The 22810-nt window shown below is 40.1% G+C and overlaps 1 protein-coding gene across 6 annotated transcripts; it reads left to right on the top strand.

Annotated features, from left to right (window-relative positions):
* Positions 1–17204: 17204 nt before the first annotated feature.
* LOC133831156 (protein PTST homolog 3, chloroplastic) lies at positions 17205–21608 on the top strand. 6 transcript variants are annotated; one of them, XM_062261353.1, is made up of 13 exons: positions 17205–17559; positions 17645–17755; positions 17927–18084; positions 18175–18858; positions 18962–19172; positions 19458–19518; positions 19594–19644; positions 19750–19803; positions 20003–20122; positions 20204–20328; positions 20515–20566; positions 20778–20921; positions 21154–21608. In XM_062261353.1, exons 1-12 carry the CDS (start codon positions 17393–17395, stop codon positions 20874–20876), a joined length of 1893 nt encoding a protein of 630 aa, XP_062117337.1. In that variant the 5' UTR covers positions 17205–17392; the 3' UTR covers positions 20877–20921; positions 21154–21608. The 6 variants fall into 6 exon arrangements, with proteins under 6 accessions (XP_062117337.1, XP_062117338.1, XP_062117336.1 ...); XM_062261354.1 differs by having other exon boundaries at positions 17642–17755; positions 19759–19803; XM_062261352.1 differs by having other exon boundaries at positions 17642–17755.
* The last annotated feature ends 1202 nt before the right edge of the window (positions 21609–22810 follow it).

Genomic DNA, 22810 nt, shown 5'->3' with positions numbered 1-22810 from the left:
TAATTGGCTTTACACTCCACGTGCTCAACACCGTTCCCGGCCCCTTGCCACTCCCGGCTTTGCACTCCGCGTGCTCAACACTGTTCCCTGCCCCTTGCCGATCTCGACTCTTGCCGCTCTCGACTCTTTCCGATCAATCACAACCACATGTTTGACATAATAGTTATAAGCAAAACATACGACATAGCACACCACATAGCTCTACAGGTACAAACAGTTCTCTTACATGTGTCCCAAGCTATTTGAGCACCGCAATCCCAAGCACAATCCTCTATCCCGAGCCAGGTTGAAAATCCTAATCACAACTTTTTTAAAATAACCATCCATCAAGTTCTAGTCCAATAAATATATTCGAGACATAAATCTAGCCTTCGGAACCTTGGTTTCTACCAAACTGGGTAGTAGAAACCTTCCCGAGCCTTAATGTTTGAGTTCCCGAGCTAAAAACCTTTAAACAGCCAAAATTCTGCATTTGGGCGCATCCCAACCCCCTTAAGGGCCGCGGCGCACCCCAAATTAGAGGCAAAATGCCTCTCTGCTGAGAGACACAAGCTGCAGCGCCCAAACTTGCGCCACGACGCCTGGGAAATTTTTCCCTAAGTCCTCTGGCCTAAAAACTCAAGCGGGTCGCGGCTCAAACCAAAAACCTAGAAATCCCATGAAATTTTATGAACTAACTTTACTGAGAATTATTCTAACACGCCCCAAAATCAAAACTGAGTCCCATAATCATTCTAATGCACGATAATTTCGACTTGGGCCAACTCTAAATCTCCTCCTAGCTCTAATCCCCCAATCCTCAAGCTTCTTCTTCTTCTCCAAAATTTAGAAATCCCACATCCTTAGAGAGAGAGGGTGTTGCACGTGAGAGAGAGAGAGAAAGTTTCCTTCTGTTTGTTCTTTTCTCTTCTAACCCCTTCTAGTGTCTTAGCAGCCAAAGAAATCTAAGCAAATCCCTTGCCAAAAGTCCAAAATGCCCCTTAAGCCTATCTACATTCTTAAGTGACCAAAGGGCAATTCTGTCATTTTTTGTGTCCTACTAATTCATCGAGTGTTCCTATAAATCCCCACTTAATCCCAACATGTCCAAATCATTACTAAACTACTACCTGTTACTCGATAAATCCTGAACACATATTACGTTCCCAAAATACCCCTGTGCTCCTCCTGAGCCGGGTATTTGACCCCGTTGTGACTTTCTAGCTAACCTGCTCCCTAGGACCGTCTCGGATCGTGCATCACAAATATATCCCCATAACACTGGGGTCTCACTCACAACACATGCATATTTACATTTATGCCCTCAACGGGCCAAAATTACAAACACACCCCTATTCAGAGAATTGGGCCCACATGCATATTTAATGCACACAATCATGCATGTCTAATCACATAGTCATCAAATTCACATATAAACATATTTAATTCAATTATTGCCCTCCCGGTACACTAATCAAGGCCCTAAGACTTATTAGCAAATTTGGGACGCTACAACTATCCCATCCTTATTAGAATTTCATCCTCGAAATTTATTCACATACCTCAGAACACTAATCCTGCAAAATTGACTATCATCCCAGATTCAGGTCTTTTACTTGGTCACTTTTTTTTCAACATTCTCACAAGAACAATAGTCTTAATCTGTAAGACCTCCTCTCTTTATCCAGAATTCCATTGGCTCTTCCTTACACAGTAAATTCACTAAATTTCCAGGGTCTCCTCACCCAATTAGAGGTTGTACTCGTTACCCCATTTCTTCAACATTGGCACCAGTAACATCTCATTAGGATCTCACAAACATAAGTCAACTCCTCTTTCCTTCTTGAACTATCTTATCCTGTTAGTTCATAACACACGAAGGACACAAAGTTCCCAATCCCGGAACTCCATGTTTCCATATCTAAACTTGCGAACTCGTATGTCCTTGTAATAACGCAGGCACTCCTGCCCTCAACGTTCTTAATAATTTCACTGGTCCTTTGAGCCATTTCTGAACTAGGGTACTTCCTATCCCTAGGCTCACTTTTCAAATTAAGTACTTTTCATTCCTTGTTTCACATTATTCTACTTAGAGTCACTCTACGACACCTTTTTTTTTTCCAGAACCTGGGAGTCCATGGGTTCTAATCTAACACTACCACCCTTGGTGTCCAATGGAGACGTATGGTGTCCTCTCGTACTCATTCCCTCTTTTGATACTTCACTCACACCAACCATGGTGTGCCAACCAAATAGGTCAAATCACAACTTTCACATTTACTCACCTCGTCTGTAACCCAAGGTGGTCCACCCCTAGATTTCATAATCATATCCCTTAATACTAACTCCAGGATACATTAGAATCATAATAGCTATTTTGGCCTCTGATTATTATCTCTTGTTTACTAAACAATTAGGTCGTGTGCCTCTGATATACAAAGTGTAGTCTCAGCATCCATTCAACTTCTTGGTTGAAATAACCATAAGGGGTGATTTAAGGTTCATCCCCATCTTCCCCTCAATGCAGTATCCTTCGGATCATTCATCCGATCCGCATAATTTAAATCATCTATTCCAGAGTAGTAGGATTCTTAACCTTTCCTACAAAATCCTCTTCCTGCATTGCACTGTTCATTCATAGGAATATATTTGCCAACTATCAACCGCAAGTTCCAAATCAAACTCAGTCATTACTTCATTCTAACCATGGTTAACCAGCATGAATATCAATTTGCCATCCATTGTAAGGTACAAACGATCACTCTTTCAGTTACACACGACGTACCTTAACTCATAACATACTGCACCGGAACTCCACATTCTAAGCAAGGATGATGTCTCTCGCATCGTTCTCCTGTACCAGTCCATACATACAAACTCTAATAATGTGACATGTAAATCAATCTTTATACCAACTTCTAAAAATTCGGTACACAACCATCCATTCAGATTAACTTTATGTTCCCATGTTACCTCAATCAAGGTATGGATGTCCTCGAAGATGCCTCATGTAGTAGTCAATGTGTCCCTCTGGTTGCACTATGCTTTTCGCCCCCAAGGTGTTCCTTTAGTAATTTCCTTAAGATTTCCGTCTTAATTGCCTCTCGTAACATGACCTTGAACATCTTTTGGAAAAACCAGAACTTGTCTCTCTTGGAACCTTACCTGTAACTCTGTTTCCTTAGCCTCGGTACTATCAATAAAGGTGTTATTCGTGTTCTACTTCTAGCTAGGAGTAGTCTGAAATATCCTTGATCAATTTGAATATGACTCATCAACATCATCCTTGTACTCTCTGCTTAACAAACTTACCTGGACCGCTGAAGCATTGGTCAGTTTAAAAGACTTTACCAATAATCCATCTTATCCTACTTAGTTCAAGAGGAAATTCTTTCAATGTCTCTTGTCTTGATCCTCAACTGGGTAATTCTTGAAAACATTGTCCTATCCTTACAATTGGGTAATGAAACCTTTATTCTAGGCAATGGATACCTATCCCTAACAATCACTTCCTTGACTACCTACATGCAATACATATCCTCGTAGACTTGGCCATTTTCTTGTCAAACCATATTGGCGTCTCCCATGATAAGATGCTTCGTCTGACCAACCCTCAAGTCAAACACTTCTTCAACTGAACCTTAATTCTTTCCGCTAAGCTAGTGCCATACTTCATAATGTCTTGGATACTGCTTCTATCTCTGCCTTAATCCCATTGCACGCTCATTTCCCTAAATGCGGCAATTATCCCATCGAATCCTCATGAACCCATCTAAAACCTTATCAGCCGACCCGGTATTCATCTGGTCCATTTAATATAACCTCAGAAGTCACCATCTTATTCTTCAATCCACGGTTTTCCCTTATTTGACCGAGAAATCCACACCCAAGACCACCTCGTATACCTCATAGAACCATCTCAATCAATTACTACCAATTTTCCCGGGTAGATGATAAAACTTTAAGCCCCATGGCATGAAATCATATAACATGTGCCACCCTTCGATGTCTCCCCCAAGAGATACATAGCACAAAATTCAATCAGCTCACTTAATAAGCAGGAACAAGAATAATAACTAAAAAGTCAACTGGTCGCCTCCAAGGGGCTAGCCTCAGACTCTTACCACCTCGAGACGATCACTCAAACTGGAATAGGGTAATCTGTGTTCTTTAGTTATTTTGTCTTTATCTTCGAGCAACTCTCCTTGATGTTCCTTACCATCCTTCACCGATAACATGCCTTCGCTCGGCATTCTCCCACATGATGTCTCCTACGCTTAGCGCATACCATGTAACCCCTCCGAACCTCACTATCGTCCTAACGACCACCCTGAACACTATGAACTCTCCTGTCAGGTTCAGGAGTAATAGAACCATTGGAGGTCTTTCTCTCTTGGTTACTAGGCCTCCGCCCCTACCTGCTCCCGCAAATAAGGATACCTTTGGCCGAGCTTTCTGCCCATCAACACTCTTACTTCATGTCTTGACTCCTGCATCTTCTATAATAAGGGCCATCCCTACTGCCCAAGCGTAGGTAACAATTTCCTACACTAGAGCGATCCTAACACTCTGGCCATCTCAGGGTTCAATCCTCGAGTGGATTGCTCCTTCTATCCACATCCGTTGGTACCAAACCAAACACAGATTTGGCCGATCTACAAGGCTCACTAACATACTCTGTCACTGTCATACTATTCTGAACCGAGTTCATAAACTCATCGGTCTTTGCAACTCAAACTGTGTCACCGTAGTGCCTCTCGTTGAACCATTGTCTGAGTTTCCTTCCAACCCACCATGACAATATTCCAAGTCTGAGATACAACTTCCCACCACGTTCGGGCATCCTCCCGCAATACATATGTGGCACAAGCCACTCCATCATTGCCTTTAACTCCTATATAGTCGAAGATGGGGCTAACCATGCTCATCCATTGTTCAATTCTAAACGGGTCCAAACCTCCCTCAGAGACTGGAGGTTAACACTTCTGAAGTCTTTCATATAGTAATTCCCATCTATTTCCACCATTAGGTTAGGTTGTAACTGTTGCCATTGTTGCCAACCCTCACAAGGCAGCGTTCCCTGACAGAACCCACTGTCTCAATCACCTAATCTCTTCTTCTTACCTTTACAATCCTGTATGTATGTCAGCAAACACCTACCGCCAATCCCAGGGTCGACGGATGATTCTGGCCTCAACTGCCATTATTCACACTGCCTGATCAAATTGACTGCCTCAAATACAAAACTTCCAAATCTATCTGCAGCCAAACACCTGGCCTACCAGCCCTGATACTCTTATACATCGCTAAACCACAACAAGGCTAATCAACACAATAGCCAAATAAGACACATACTACAATACAAAACTATAATGCTCATGCATCAATCATCAAACCTCATTTCCACAAAACACATACATATTCATCATGCTCCCTATTCTAGCAGATAAGGCAACTCACATAAGTAATAAACAAATATTGCATTTAATACCAACCCTGAGTCGAGCTTGTCTCTCGCAGCGAGCGTACATGTTCGGTCAATCTCCAGGAACCATAAACCTTGGCACGCTCTGATACCAATTTGTAACGCCCTACTTCCTTAAAGTCATTACCATGTGATTTATAAATGTGTCATTAGCTCGCTAATCGAGGTTTTAGGTTAAAAAGTGTGATTGAATAAAAATAAAGACTAGTTTAATAAACATTAAGTACAAAAAGTTGGTATTTCATTGAAATTCATAAAAATAATACATTGGGATCCCAAAACACTATTTTGAAATACATTTACAATCCAAAGGTACAGTACAGTCGACCTAGGCAACAAAACTGAACGCTTACCACATGTTCCTTAAAATAACCCCAGCCGTGGTTGCCAGGTAGGCCAAACATGTACACACCGCTCCATGCCCTCCAACTCATGGTTGCTTGACCCAACTTCCTTGCTCTTACCTGCACCACAGAGCACCCGTGAGCCGAGGCCTAGCAAGAGAACTTCAAGCACAATATGCAATAATAATATATCTCAACAAAACATACTCAATCAAAGCAACAAATGGATACTAGATCCTACTAGCATGCACAACAACACAACATTAAATCAGCTCAAAAGCACAATGGCATAACAGCCTAATAGTACAGCAACACAACAACACATTAGTACCATAACACGACAATATAATAATACAGCAGCTCAATGCTACATCAGCATATAACAAAACAGCCAACAGGCTAAACACATAGCGGCCATGCCGTCCCAGGCGCTTTACCCGACCCTAGGTTCGCGGTCTCCACCAAGAGGATTAGTCTAGCATCCTAAGAGCGTCTCACCTTAACGGCCTGCACTCCGCGTGCTCAACATCATTCCCGGACCCTTTGTTGTACTCGGATTTGCACTCCGCGTGCTCAACACTGTTCCCGACCCCTTGCCGCTCCCGGCTTTGCACTCCGCGAGCTCAACACCGTTCCCATCCCCTTGCCGCTCTCGGCTCTTGCCGATCAATCACAACCACATGTTTGACATAACAATTATAAGCAACACATATGGCATAGCACACCACATAGCTCTATGAGTACAAAAAGTTCTCTTACCTGTGCCCCAAGCTATCTGAGCACTGCAATTCCGAGCACAATCCTCTATCCCAAGCCACGTTGAAAAGCCTAGTCACAACATATTTAAAATAACCATCCATCAAGTTCTAATCCAATAAATATCTTCAGGACATAAATCTAGCCTCTGGAACCTTGGTTTCTACTAAACTAGGTAGTAGAAACCTTCCCGAGCCTTAATGTTTGATTTCTCAAGCTATAAACCTTCAAACAACCAAAATTCTGCATTTTGGCCGCGACCCAGCCCCCCTTAAGGCTCGTTGTGCACCCCAAATCAGAGGCAAAATGCCTCTCTGCTGAGAGACACAGGTCGCGATGCCCAAACTTGCATCGCGGCACCTGGGCAATTTTTCCCGAAGTCCCCTGGCCTAAAAACTCAAACGGGTCGCAGCGCCTGATGAACAAGGCCGTAGCTCGAGCCCAAAACCCAGAAATTCCATGAAATTTTACGAACTAACTTCACTGAGAATCATTATAAACACGCCCCAAAATCAAAGTTGAGTCCCATAATAATTCTAATGCACCTTAAGCAGCACTAGAATCCTAGAAACTAACTAACTCATCCCAATTCTCAACAAAACAAGTCCTAAGTTCAAAACTCGCTAAGCTCATGGATCACAGTTATAGACGCTCATTATTCCGCGCCCATAAAAGAACAAGCCCCGCGAGACAGCCCCACGTGCCCAAGCTCACGCCCCAGCAGCATCGGCCTCGCGTCCGAGCGAGGCCCTTGATGCACGCGCCTCACGTCCGAGCGAGGCCCCTGATGCGCACGTCTCGCGTCCGAGTGAGCCCCCGCCTCGCGTTCGAGCGAGGCCCCTGGTGCGCCCGCCTCGCGTCCGAGCGAGGCCCCTGATGCGCACGCCTCGCGTCCGAGCGAGCCCCTGCCTCGCGTCCAAGCGAGGCCCCTGGTGCACCCACCTCGCATCCGAGCGAGCCTTTGCCTCGCGCCCTGGTGCGCCCGCCTCGCGTCCGAGCGAGCCCCGCGCCTCGCGTCCAAGCGAGGCCCTTGATGCGCGCCCCGCCTCGCGTCGGAGTGAGACCCCTGATACGCGCGCCCACCTCGCGCCCCGAGAGAACCGCACCATCACATGGCCACGCATGAGGAGGAGGGCCTCGTGAGCAGCTAGAGATTCGTGCCATCAATAGGCCTTCCAAGGGGGCCTCACGAAGGAATAGGAGCCACGCCACCTGGTGGCCACGCGAGTGGAGCCATGCACCAAGGGAGCCGCACCACCAAGGGGGTCGCAAGGAGGGCGTCTCGCCACGCATCCTTAGACATCCCTCAAGGCCGCATGCCTATCGCCTAGGCTCATGGGTGACCTCGGGGGGCTTCAGGCATCTCGTGCCAAGGACCCAAGATCCCCACCTCACGCCACGACCTTTACACACACCAAGGGTCCCATTCGTTACACCTTGAGACCCCTATGCTTAGAGGCTCCAGTACGAGTCGAATGGAACATACTTGTACGATCTAGTACTGATTACGGACACCAGTACCAGTGGGAGAGTGGGAGTGTTGGAATAAGAGTGATGGCCCGTACCTCTACTGCCAGGAGTCAGAGTCGACACCACTACCACCTGCGCCACTATGTCTGCCACCACTCATCAGACATGGTACGGACAAGTAGTGGAGGCATCCTCCTGACACCTGCCCCTGTACTGGATGTACAGCCACAACCTCTGAAGCCACCCTCTTGACAGAGTACTTATGTACCCCTTTGGTCCCCAGAGCCATTAGAGCCTACTATAAAATGAACTCTAACCCCACCTGAAAGGGGGTTGGAAAATTTACTGTAGCAAATGCTTGAGAGTGAATGAAAGATTGATTTCTCCATTGTTATTCTGTCATTGTTCTTGAGTTATTACTTAAATTTCTACAGCTTTTTTATTGACTATCCTTACTTGATAATTTTTTCCAACTCAACTTAGTTGACGAGTTCTCACCGTCAACAACAGTGGAATTCAGTAAAATAACAACCCAAAATCCATACCTTGCTGATAATTTTGACTTAGGCCAACTCCAAATCTCCTCCTAGCTCTAATCCCCCAATCCTCAAGCTTATTCTTTTTCTCCAAAATTTAGAAATCCCATATCCTTAGAGAGAGAGAGAGTATTACACATGAGAGAGAGAGAGAGAGAGAAAGTTTCCTTCTATTTATTCTTTTCTCTTCTAACCCCTTCTAGTGTCTTAGCAGCCAAAGAAATCTAAGCAGATCCCTTGTCAAAAGTCCAAAATGCCCCCTTAAGCCTATCTACATTCTTAAGTGACCCAAGGGCAATTCTGTCATTTTTCGTGTCCCGCTAATTCCTCGAGTGTTCCTATAAATCCCCACTTAATCCCAACATGTCCAAATCATTACTAAACTACTATCTGTTACTCGATAAATCCCGAACATATATTACGTTCCCAAAATAACCCTAGGCTCCTCCCGAGCCGGGTATTTGACCTCGTTGTGACTTTCTAGCTAAACTTCTCCCTAGGACCATCTCGGATCGTGCATCACAAATATATCCCCATAACACTGAGGTCTGACTCACAACACATGCATATTTACATTTATGCCCTCAACGGGCCAAAATTACAAACACGCCCATATTCACAGAAATGGGCCCACATGCATATTTAATACACACAATCATGCATGTCTAATCACATAGTCATCAAATTCACATATTAACATATTTAATTCAATTATTGCCCTCCCGGCACGTTAATCAAGGCCCTAAGCCTTATTAGCAAATTTGGGATGCTACAGTTTCGCTATGATTGCCCAAGCTGCTCCGGTCAAGCTAATGATGATTTCATCCCCATGGCCATTTGCGGTATGGGGAATCGACCTAATAGGCTCCCTACCTATGGGAAAGGGGGGGAGTTTGTTACGCAGTGGTGGCAATTGACTATTTCACGAAGTGGGTAGAAGTCGAGCCTCCGACATCACTTCAAAAAGAGTCATGGACTTCGTGGTGAAGAGTATTATATGTCGGTTTGGGCTTCCTAAAAAGATCGTGTCAGACAACAGGACACAGTTCGATAGCAATCTCTTCACTGACTTTTGTGAAAAATATGGTATCACTAAGAGCTTCTCCTTAGTAGCATATCCGCAGGCCAATGGGCAGGTCGAGGCTGTAAACAAAACCCTTAAGGCAAGCCTGAAGAAGAGGTTAGACGAAGCCAAAGGACTATGGCCCGAACAGCTCCCGCAAGTACTTTGGGCCTACCGAACTTCTCACAAGACCTCCACGGGGCATACTCCTTTTACCCGGACTTTCGGAAGCGAGGCCATGCTTCTAATCGAAGCAATGGTAACTACTCACAGGCAAAAGGCATTTGATCAAGAACATAATAATGGATTACTTAACACATCCCTCGATCTGATCAAAGAAAAACGAGAGAAATTGCAACTACAGCTTGCCCATTATCAACAAAATATCACTCGCTATTTCAATTCAAAGGTCAAGAGTCGTAGACTAGGGTTAGTTAACCTAGTTTACCAAAGGGTATTTTTGGCAAATAAAGACCCCAAGGACGGTGTATTAGGCCCAAACCGGGAGGGACCATATCAGGTCATTGATGTTTTGCGTGAGGGAACTTTCAAGATAGCTCGGTTGAATGGGGAAGTAGTCCTACGGACTTGGAATGCTCTACATTTGAAAAAATATTATCAATAGTACCACCATCCATGTAAGGTTTATTTATAAAAGCTGTTATGATAAAATAATAAATGGATTGTTAAATAACTATTTCTTAGTATTGTATTAGCTCATGCTCTCATATTTGTATAAGCAACCAAGAAAGTTTATACATTCTGGTTGCTTGGGGGGCACATAACCAAAGGTTGGAAAAATTAAGCCTGCTCGATAAGATTAAAAAACTTAGAAGCTTGGAAAAATTGATTATTCAACGACTTTTTAGAAGCTCGAGTTTTCAATAAACCAAGCACGAACTAAGTTTAAATCATTTAAAACTTAGAAGCTTGGAAAATTGATTATCCAATGGCTTTTTAAAGCTTGAATTATCAATAAACCTAGCACAAACTAAGTTTAAATCATTTTAAACCCTGGACGTAACCAGGTTCGAAACTTAGAAATTTGGGAAAATTGATTAAAGGGCTTTTTAAAGCTCAAGTTATCAATAAACCTAGCGCGAACTAAGTTTAAATTATTAAAAAAGCTTGATATAACCAGGTTCAAGGCTTGATTCTTAAATAGGTGTGATACAAATAAGCAAACAAAACTTGGACATAACCAAGTTCGATAATATCTATCTTGATCTAAAAGTCGATTCCTAAAATCTTAAATGTTCAAGAGTAAGGATTCATAAGCATGAGAAATTAATAGAGGAAAGACGAACGGATCAAAAGTTAGATATATATTAAAGACAAACAAGTATATTGTCACGTCGAGGAGAAAAAACCTCGAACTAAATCCAAAGGCAATTGTTTAAAAAAAATTATTACCATTACAAAGAAAACTGAAAAAGAGATCATTGGGCTCCATCAGCTCACCCCACAAAATTGACCTCCTCGCCTCCCTCCGCCACTCTGGATGCCTCACTAGTCTCTGACGATTCTTGTGAGAGCCGAGCCTTAAATTTAGCAAGGTACGGACCCCACAACCCGAGCTCCATAAAAGAGAAGTTCCCATCCTGGTTGATGGCCCAACGATGGTATAACATCTCCTCCATTACTGATGAAGACGCCACATTTTCCTCCTTGGCTTTAGCTTCGACTTCGAGTAATTTTTCCTTGAGCTCACCAATCTCGACCTGAAGATGTTCAACGAGATGATTTGCCTTGGTGGTTTGAGCTTGGGAGGCAGATAGCATGGCCTTCGCGACCTGCTCACTTTACTGGGAAGAGGTGAGAGCAGCCTGCTCATTCTTCTGAGCATTCATCAGGGCAGCTTTGGCGGCCTGCTCACCTTCCTTGGCAACATCCAGCTCAGCCCATAACTCATCATTTCTGGCCCTAGCATGAGCTATGCTGTGGTATTGGGCCAGGACGGACTACAAAATAACAGAACGAGTCAAAAATATGAGAAAAAAAACAACAAAACAATTTCATCACCAAGTATAGAAAAAGAACTCATGGTGAGATTCATCCCCATGGCGGACTCGAGGACGTTCTTGGGGCTGCGCTCCTCAATGGTCCTCAGGTCCCTCGAGCTGGCTTTGTAAGCGTGACCCACCATGTGAGTCGCGGTTTCATATATGATACCTCGGAAGGCCTCGGGGATCTTCTCCAGGTCTTGAGGATTGATAGATATTCAGACGGTGGGGGCCTCTACTTGAATGATTTGGGGAGGTAGGGGCATATGTCGAGAGGGGGGAGGAGGAAGTTTCTCAGCAACGACATTAGCCACTAGAGCTAGCTCCCAAACCGAGCTCGTGTCCTTATTCTTGGCAGGGGATTTCGAAGTGTTCCCCGTTGTAGGGGTGGTCTTCTTCGCCACCCTGAGCCTTTTCACGACAGGGCCCATGTCGGCTTTCTTAGCTTGGAAAGCAGTCCACAAGTCGGGAGCTCCTGGTTGTTCCATCTCTTCACCTATAAAGAACGAAATGAGTTAGTTCACAAAAGTTGTATCAAAAACATATATAAAGAAAGAGAAAACAAAGATCCTACCTTCCGGGTTGGGGGAAGAGTCTATTATCATCAGCTCGGGTGGTTTGATCGAAATAGGCACGACCTTCGGCTCTCAATTTAATGGAGGAGAAGGGGAGTCTAAAGTTAAAATCTCTTGGATCCTGGGGGTTCGGATTCTTCCTTGGGGCTGGATTCGTCTACGTATTGTCTGAACCCAGTGGCAAATGCACCCTGGAGCAGAGAAGGCTAGGTCCTATGGTTTGTCCCATATTCCTAAAAAATGGTGGATCTAAAGTTTAAGGTGTTATCAACTACTATTGTGCCCCTAGGGTAACTATTGTCGTAACGTACCACTAGGTGGTCTACGCACTGGAGAAGGGTTACATTTAGGTCCGGCTTGGAAGGATGTCGGCTAACAAGCAGATTCAGGTTATGACAAATTAACCTAAAATCGGCAACAACCCTCTCTATTTCCCTAAAAAGGTATGGGTTACCTTGGCCGGAAGGGCCGCCTGTTGCCCCAGAAGCAGCTTGGTCAGGATCAGGTCTCTAGTCTGCTTCGGGGGCCCGCCTTTTTTGCATGAGAGGCACCTCGTCCTCTTCCTCCTCGTCATCTCCAGTTACTGGCAAGGCCTATTGAGAGGAAGGGAGCTCGGGGATCATCAGGGGAGGAGCCCAGGTCCTTAAGGCCAGTGTTTGACCCTCGCCAATCAACTTACATGCCAGCATCGTGATGTCATTCACGACCTGGCAATAGTCCTTTTCATCGGGAGGAAGTCTGGACAGCTTCTCATACTGACCCCCGAGGGTCGAAGACTTTTCTGTCCTTGCAAATATGGCTGCACGAGAAACAAATTCAATTAAGACATGAAATATTTTAAAGGAACAAAAATTCACGAGCTAGGTTTACAAGGATGGAAGACTTACGAGGTCAGTTGAAGTAGCGGTGTTCGTAATTTCTGAAGCCATTCAACATAAAGAATAAATCTTTATAATCGTTGGGATGGTTGGGGAGCTCAATGACGGAGGCAGAGTTTGGAAACCGCATGAGGTAGTAGAACTCGTCACCACATCCCCTCTGGTCGGGGCTTGCCTTGAGGCAGAAGAAGTACAATATGTCTGCTGTGGTTGGGACCTCCCACTCATGTTTCAAGAACAGGTACTTTAGCCCTGCCATAAGCCTGTATGAGTTTGGGAGGAGCTTAAATGGAGCCAGCTTCACGTAGTTCAAGAAATCCGCGAAGTACTAGTCCAAAGGAAGGAAGGCGCCGACCTTCATATGTTTGTCGCTCCAGGCTGCGTAGTCATCTTGGAAGGGGGCACAACTCTATTCCCCCACTAATGTAGGTCGAGTGAGAAGAGTGCCAGATCCTATTTCTATGTTGTGACTCAACCAGATTTTTTTGACCTTCCCTTGAATCGTGATTTTCGAGACTATATGCTCAGCCTCGAAATAAGCGTTGGGATCGATCACGAGCTCCTTCTCCACCACCGAACCAAAGTGCTGGATGGGAGAATTGGAGGCGACCTGCTTCCCCTTGTTCTTGTATTGAGAGGATGAACTCGAGGCATTTTTCTTTGAAGCGTTCTTCTTCGGAGGAGCCATCAGATCGCCTGATGACAAAGCAACCTAGTTAAAAGGTGACCTAAGATGATCTATAACTATGACGCGAGAGTACGAAGGACGAAATAGGTTATTTTGGTTAAACGAGCTAAGGTAGGCCTCAGTCCCATCGCATGATGCCATGCGATATCCTAAGCTACGCGCCTCGGTTTCCTAACAATCCCCTGATATTTAGGGATTCGTGTGTCAGAAGTGTCCGACCACTACTTTCCTTGGGAAGCAGTTTAGTGCAAAACCACCCAAGAAAATGTGACCCCTAAGCTATCTGGTTTTAAACCTAAAGACCCTTTAGTTTCTTTACCCCGAACGGGTATTCTTTAAATTAATTCACCATTAGGGTTACTCAGATTTACCTAGAAATTTCCCCAGTTTATGGACATCTTATTTCTAAAACATGTTTGGACTCATCCATTGAACGTAAATTGAAACCTATTCCCTATGAACATTTAGAAATAGCCTAATAGTAACTATAATGAGCGTTGTGGATGAACACAATTAAGAACAGAAATTCAAGTGGATAAGAAAGGAAAAAAAGGGAAAAACATTTCAAACTAAGGGATGAGATACTTATAGGAAGTGTGTTCGTTGACTGGAGGATGTAGATTTGGATCACGGGAAGCTCCTAGAAAGCTTCTGAATGTCTGGGCACGATGAACAGTTTTGGGGATTCTGGGGAACAAGGAAAGCTTGGAATTCAGAAAAGGGAAATTTTTAAAGGCAAAGGTGGTGAGGTTTGAAATTTGGCCATCCTATTTATAAGTAAATTATGGAAATTAATATGGGCCATCCAATTGGGGTTTTTAAGGGGAGCCGCAACTCAAATGAGGAAAATTGGCCAAATGGGGTTTTTAAGCTTGAGAACTCAAAGTTAAAGGCTCGGGAAGGGTTCTACTACCCGGTTTAGTAGAATTCGAGATCTTGAAGGCTAGAAATTTACCCTGAAACTCTTAAATAGTCTAAGTGCTTGATGATTGTCCATTATTTTGTTGTGACTAGGTTATACCGTTAGGGCTCAGAAGTAGGGATCGTGCTCAGGATCACCATACACTATCTGCTCAGGATTTGAGGTAAGAAAATTACACCCTGGTTGTAATCAGGGCTCGGCCCCCTGTTAATAAATATGACTATGAATGTATTTGTGATTATTTGGTTAGGCATGCTTATATATGCTGCATCTGATTGTGTGTTATGCAATCTATATGTTTGATTATATCTAATCTGAAAGCTCAGCCTAAGGGCGCCGGGGACGACAATAAGCGTGTGGAACACATGCCATTTGGCTAGGGCAACCTGGGAGTGCGATACATGCTTGGGTAGCCCGAACGCCACTTAAATAATTAGAAGTGTTGTCTGCACTTGTCTAACTCATTGATTGTTTAAGTTGAGCTATGTGTTTGTTTGAGCAGGGTTGCTATTGCTAAGCTTGTTGTTTATATTTTTTTGCTTGTGTGATTCTGTTGATCTAAGTTTTCTTGCTGAGTCTTGGCTCACGGGTTCTATGTGGTGTAGGTAAGGGAAAGGGGAAGCTGGACTAGCCGTGAGTTAGAGAGCTTTAGGGGCGGCGTGCACAATTATAGCTGCTCGACTGCCATGGCCGAGGATTCAACAGGGACTAGAGCCAAACCTTAATTTTGTCCCTTAGGTCGACTTATGTTGTAATTACTTTTGGAGTTGTAAATTTCTTGTAAATACTTATTTTGGGATCCCATGTATTAACTCAAACTTTTAAATGAAAATCACTCTTCTTATGATCAAAATTTTTAAACCCTAATCCGTCAATTACCCTTAGTTACATGTTTATATCCAAATGACTTGATTAGGAAGTCCAGTACTATTCAAAATACACAGTGTAATGGTCTTGGCTATCCAGGGCGTTGCATGGAGCTTGGGCAGAGAGGAAATGGAGGAAAAATAAGAAAGAGAAAAAGTGATTGATAGGTGAGAAAAGTGTGTTAGCAAAACAAATATTATTTTTGTAAATATAAAACTTAACAAATAGTATATAAATAAACACCAAACAGTAAAAAAGTTAAAATACCCGTCTGACAGTATTTTTGTAATAAATATTCCAATTTTGGTATTTTGTGTAAAATTCTATTTTTTTTAATAACGGTATACATTGTAGTTAGTTATTTAGAGCATTATGTAAAATTTTGAAAATTTTAAAATAATTTATGATGTCCAAAATAGAGTTCAAACATTCTTATGCACTCCTACCTATTTATATATATACTAGATACAAGTAACATGCAATATGCACGTTTGCTTAGTTTTATTTATAAAATTTATTAAATTTATATTAATGCCATATAAATTTTGAAATAAATATCCTATTTTAATTAAATAATTTATTTATTTTTGTTTAAGTTTATGCTTGTTCTAGTTTTTGAATTTGGGAGTGACAACAAAAGATTATATATTATATATTTAATGTAATATTATATATTATACGTGTATTTTAAATTTAAGTTTCTTGTTAGTTTTTTTTAAATAAAAAGTTGTTGCTAATTCACAATAATATTATATGTTTAATACCATATTATTCTAATAAGTGAGTTTAAATTTTATTTAAGTTATAAAACGTATGATTTTATTATTTTTAAATAATTATCATTGTAAAATATGTCAAAAATATCATATTTTAATTTGTTTAATTATTTATTATTTAAAAATAGTTATCATTGTAAAATATCTAAAAAATATCTTATTTTAATTTGTTTAATTATTTATTATTTTTAAATAATTATCATTGTAAAATATCTAAAAAAATATCTTATTTTAATTTTTTTTAATTATTTATTATTTTTAAATAATTATCATTGTAAAATATCTCAAAAATATCATATTTTAATTTTTTTAATTATTTATTTTATTTGATTTAAGTTTAAGTATTTACAAACTACAATTAAATATAATAATATTCTGTTAAATATAAAAATATTCCGTTAAAATTAACATTAAAAAAAATAAAAAATGATTAAAATCAATAATTTCAGTTATTATATAGAAGATATATATAATATTTATATATATATATATGATTGTGATCAACAAAGAAAACAAAAGTGGGTTTTACCAAATATTTTCCTAACAAACTCTAGAACATTTTTTCTTCAATAACTTTATTTTATTTACTTTGTGAAATTTATTTGAATATAGTTTAAAAATTGTAAGTGATTTTTTTTTCCTTGTTTTGCAACAACCATATGGTCATTTTTATTTTTTTAACAAAACCACATCGTCAATTTCGCCATAATGTTTGTTGAGTAAAAAAAATATATAAATAAAAAATGAACAACATTATGACAAAATCAATCAAGTGCCTATATGACTCACTAGAAAAAGAACCCACAACCATAGATGTCTTTGTAATTTTGTTTTTTTTTAAACATTTAATTTACAAATTTTTGGGCCAAGAAAAAACTCCATTTTTAATGGGATTAGCCGAAAAGAAGTGGCAGTCCTGTGTAAAGTGAAAGCTCGTGTGATATTTCTCTGAGGCTCTTCTCCCACTCCATCTCCCAACTCTTATCAATCTCTATAGAAAACGACAACACTTGAGAGAGGCGAGAGCACTGAAGTCTGCACAAGTCATCCATGGCATCCACTCTTTACCACTTCCCAAGCTTTAACTCTCTTCACCCATATAAGCTCGTCTTCTTGAACCAAAGAAAACAGCAAGAACTCAGGCTGGGCTGGTATAGCCAACAAAACCCACCTCACAAACGCTGCAGATTTCGAGTTTCTTCTATTAGGAAATCCAGGTTTTTTCAAATACACTTTTGAATTTCTTTTATTGGGTTTGTTATATTTTGGTTCAAAAAAACAATGTTTTTGTTTATGTAGTAGAAAAGTGAAAGACAATGCGGAGCTCTGCAAAGAAATCCGAGAGTTCATGGCTGTGGTTGGACTTCCGGAGAGTCATGTGCCCACCATGAAAGATTTTTCCCAGCATGGAAGGTTCTTGCTTTGTTTCTTCTTGGAAATTCTTCTCAGTTTTAGTTTGGTTCTTCTTTGCCCGATAAATATTGGTTGTTTTGATTCTTGAATATTTATTTTTAAGGTTGTGAATTCACCAATGTACATTACAGGATAGGTATTTTAATCTAAAATTTGAGCTATCTTTTATAGGAGTGACCTTGCATACATTGTTAGGCGAAGAGGGTATAAACTGATTGGAGAGCTTCTTGCAAGTACAATTGAAACAGATGCAGAAGGGTTTATTTTGGAGAAAGGGGAAACTGAAAATAAAAATGCAGTAGATGGTGATGGTGAAGTTAAGGTAACAGGTCAATATATCTTTTAAGTTTGCGAACCTTTTTTTGTTTATGTTAAAGGCATATGAAACTGTTGTTGATAGCTTCTTACTATTTAAAAAGGTCAGGATGAGAAGGACAGCGTTGTGATTGGAGATTTTCCATCATCAGTTGAAGCTTCTGTGGTGGGAAACCGTTCTGGCAGTTTGGTTCTGGATACAAATACCGAGTCAGATGACTATTGTCATGTGCCTGTAGAAGGATTAAAAGGTTACAATGAGAAGAGTTATGATATAAATGAAGATGGTTCTTTAGCAACTGAAGTTTCCAGTATGGAAAATCATTTTGCTAGTTCAAGTAGTGCTCCAGTTTTCGACTCTGAAAACCATATTCGAGAAGAAAAGCCTGGACCTGCAGAAGCATCTTTGTATCGTTTAGAAGTTGACAATGAGAAGAGTCAGTTAGCTAGTTCTAATATTAGTCCAGGTTTTAATTCTTGCATTGATAATCAAGAAAATGATTTAACTGGTGGGGATGAAATGTTGAACACGGCTGTAGAATCTGTTGATAGTTTGCATGTGGAGAAAAAGATCTTGCAAAACTCACAGATTGAGGATAACAGTAAGGCCGAAGAGTTTGCCTTGGAAAAGGACACTCTGATTACAGAAAAGCATCTCAGCAGTTCAAACATGGACGCGGCTTTCAAATCTGGTGAACATAGTTCTGTACCTGTAGATCTTTCAGCTTTATCTTTGGATGAAAAGGTGGCAAATTTCATGCACTATGGACATCTAGATACAGTTGAAGGTCTGTTAGTATATGATACTGTGTTATACGACTTCTTAGTTTGTGTGTCAGTGTTATTAACATAATGTTATGAGAGCTCTAAATTTTAGTATTTGACATTCAGATAATTCCTCTGGCATACTAAATGAGACTGGTACTGAAGAAAGCCAGGGATATATTGAATGTGTAGATGCAGACGAAGTTCAATCTGCGGCTTCTACCTCTGAGCACTCGGAAAATGTGCTCAGTGGAGGAAATGTGACTATAACATTGAATGGGAGTTCTACAAAATCTACACAAGCTGTGCCTGCTGTAGCAGGGAACCGTTCTCTTAGGTTCGTTTTCTGTACATCTCCACAAAAATATATTTAGGCTATATTTTTTGTTTTCTCTCCCTGCTTTCAGTAGTTTCACTCTGCTGTCTCTTTTTATCACATAACTATGTTAATCATACTTTTGCAATTCTTTATGTAAAGAGAAATCAAATTTGTGCATAACTCGAGGAAATGGATATTGCACATTAGTCATCTGCAGTTGATTTAAGAATGTTTCTTTGTCATGCATTGGGTTAAAATGCTTTCCTCAAGTGTAGTTTCTTTCGATGTTTGTACTTTGTGTAGAGATGAGAATTTATCAGCTGAAGAGGAAAGTACTCAGTTCAATAATAATTGGGATATTAAGGTAATTAGTCTTGTTTTTCGTCCCTTGTCTGTCTGATATTATTTATTTATATTTTGTACCCATTGATGTATACAGACTATCCAAAAGGGGAAGCCTGTTGGGATTAGTGAGCTTAAGTTCATGCTGGTACCGATATTCATGTACCTTTGCGGTCATGCTCTTATAAAGTTCTGTCTTTTTGTTAGAATTGAATGCAATAGCTACTAATAATTGTGTTTTTTCCATGGTAAGCATCAAAAGGAACAGGAATTATCTCGGCTGAAAGAGCAAATTGAGAAACAAAAGGTGCATAAGCTATATAAATTGACACTCACAATGGGCATGTCTGTCACTACTTTGCTACGTTGTGAATTTGTGATATTCCATCCACAAAGTTAAAAACTTTTAGAGAAAAACAATACTATGATTTAGTAATAATAGTAACCGATTGAACTGTTCACCAAAATAATTAACAGGGTATTCTGTAATTTACTTGTGTCTTCAGAATGATTTGTCAGTTTTGCAAGCCAAGGCTGATACAGAAATCAGTAAAGCCCAAAAACTCATTTTTGAAAAAGATGCAGAATTACAGGCTGCTGAAGAGACTCTTTCAGGACTAGTGGAGGTATAACATCCACCTTCTTCCAGAATGTGTATCCTTAATTTCAATTCTATGCTCTGATTGTGGAATCTATTTACTTTTCAGGTTGAGATAAAGTATTGTGGGGATGGTGAAATTGTGGAGGTGACTGGTAGCTTTAATGGTTGGCATCATTGTATCAAAATGGATCCAGACCCTCAATCAACTATCACAGATCCCTCTGGACCCAGGTCTTAAAAGATTTCTTTTCTTACCAAAGCTATATCATTATTAAAGTGAGGCATGGGAAACTTAAAAGTTAAAGCACGTCTTATTTTCCTGACCATTTTTTCTTTTCATAGCGTTTTTTTTCCTTTGGACATTAATAATTTAGGAACTAACCACAATGAAAATTTCTTCTGTTTTTTATTCTTCAGGAAATCCAAACTTTGGTCAACAGTGCTGTGGCTTTATCCTGGGGTGTATGAGGTTGGTCCTCATCCGATAATCATTTGATGACGTGTGTATATATATATATATATATATTTATATAATTTGCAGGGCGATTTTATAATAATTTGCAGTGATAATTGAGTTATCCTGGATGTTTCTAACAGAGTCAAATATAATTGTTATGTCAAAAGAAAGGAAAAATCATTTAGAGCTGTTTCCTGTTAATGCAAATTTCATTTTTGTGCAGATTAAATTCATCATTGATGGCCACTGGAAGATTGATCCGGATAGAGAGTCGGTTACCCATGGTGACATATGTAACAACATTCTCCGAGTTGAGGGCTGAATGATATTGGCAGGAAGGAAATCTGTCAATTTGTCTAGTGTAGAGGTAACTTGATTAAGTTTAAACTTAGTGTAGATGTTGCACCTTTCGAACAATAGGTTCAAATTCCAGGAAAATACATTTAATCTATATACTTATGCTTCATTAATCTGAGAAACTGTAGTTTTGTCTTTAATACTTTTTGTGTCGATCTAAGTTTTGCTTGATCGATTACATTTTAAGCCTCTTTTTTAACATTATAATTGATTATTTACTCAATAAATTTTGGTCTGTGTAGGTATACAGGTCGGCTACATAACACATTTATAGGAACGGTGAAAAAGTATACCATCTCGTGGAAGAATATGAAAGCTGAAAGGGCATCATGAACATGAAACATATAAGATCATGCAGTTGTTGAATCAAGAGCTGTGATTTCGATTATTCTCCTTGCATTACACCCGTTAAAGCCGGTTTTTATGGCTTCATCAAGAGCTCCTCACTGAAAAGTGATGACTGAATAGGGGAAAGCTATTAATGGCTGCTGCTGTTGTACATAATGCATTGCTAGAGAAGACCTTTTTCTTTTTTCTTCAGTTTGCAGAGATTTGTTTGGTTTGAATAAGCACAATTCGATATTAGCAGAATTCAAAGTCATAATTTTCAAAAATGACATTTATGGTTACGAACAGGTTTGACTGCATGTTAAAGCGTCAAAATTAACGAGTCTTCTTTGAAGATGTAGATTTTCCAGATTACTGTCTCAAATTTTGCTTAATAATGGTGTTATCTAAGAGCCATAAAATGCAGACATAAGGCCATCTCCAACCTTTACTTCATTTTAAATCTACTGGAACTTCATTTTTTCACATTTTTCACTTCAACTTATTATTTCTTCTCCAATCACTATTTCAAATTTAACTTCAATTTTTAATTAAAAAAAAGTATATCCATTTTTTAATTTTTTTTAATCGTCAATAAATAATAAATAATAATCTTATATATTAACATTAATATATAATTAAGTAATGTTTTTATATCAATAAAAAAATTAAAATATTATTAATGAACTTAACTTAAATTGCTACATTATGAAATTAAACAATACATTTAATATAAATAAACGAAAAAGTACACTAATTTTTTAAATCAGTATATTCGTTTCGCAAATGATAAATTAGTGCATTTCGAAGTGCAATGTGAGCTTTTTTATCTTTGATCTGTTTGTATCGATTAAGAAGTTCTTTCCATTTGTTGTTTTTTTTTTCAATTATTGTTGATTTCATTTCGTATTTAAAATTTATGTTTTTAATATTATTGTATTCCCAAAAATAAATTAATTTTTTAGTTGTATAATTTTTATTTATTCTTAAAATGTTGGTGTATATTTTAAAAATTAAAACTAACAAAAATTAATAAAAAATTATTATCCCTAAAAAATACGAGGATGACGTGGTGAATGAGAATGTGACACGATCACAAATTAGGGAAAACGACAAAGTATTGAGAAAAGACTGACGGGCAAAAAAGATAGGTCTAGGACCTAGGGAAGTCGATCAAGCCTAAAACCCCTAGGGGTGATCGGCCTGACCCCAACCCCTAGGGTGGTCGACCCAAGTATGCCCAAGGACCCCTAGGGGTGGTCGGCCTAAGCTGGCCCAAGAGCCATCTGGGTGGTCGGCCCACCCTATATTTCATAGGGTGGTCGGCCTAAACCCCAAGTATACTTCACTGAGAAATAATCACTCTCGTTCAAACTGAGATCAATAGGCCTAGCACCCCAAAGATCAACAGGCCTAGCACCCAGAGGATCAACATTTCCAGCATCCAGAAGGTCACAGGTCCAGCACCCAAGCTTTGGTCGTCGAGCCTAGCACCTAAGTCTCATATACCAACAAAGAATTAACATTTTCCCAGAAGTTTCAATCATGCATTATCTACCACGATCTAAAGAA

The sequence above is a fragment of the Humulus lupulus genome, chromosome 4, assembly GCF_963169125.1.
Source record: "Humulus lupulus chromosome 4, drHumLupu1.1, whole genome shotgun sequence".
NCBI classification, from domain to species: Eukaryota; Viridiplantae; Streptophyta; class Magnoliopsida; order Rosales; family Cannabaceae; genus Humulus; species Humulus lupulus.
Note: the sequence above shows the minus strand (reverse complement) of the source record. Positions and strands in the feature narration are given on the sequence as shown.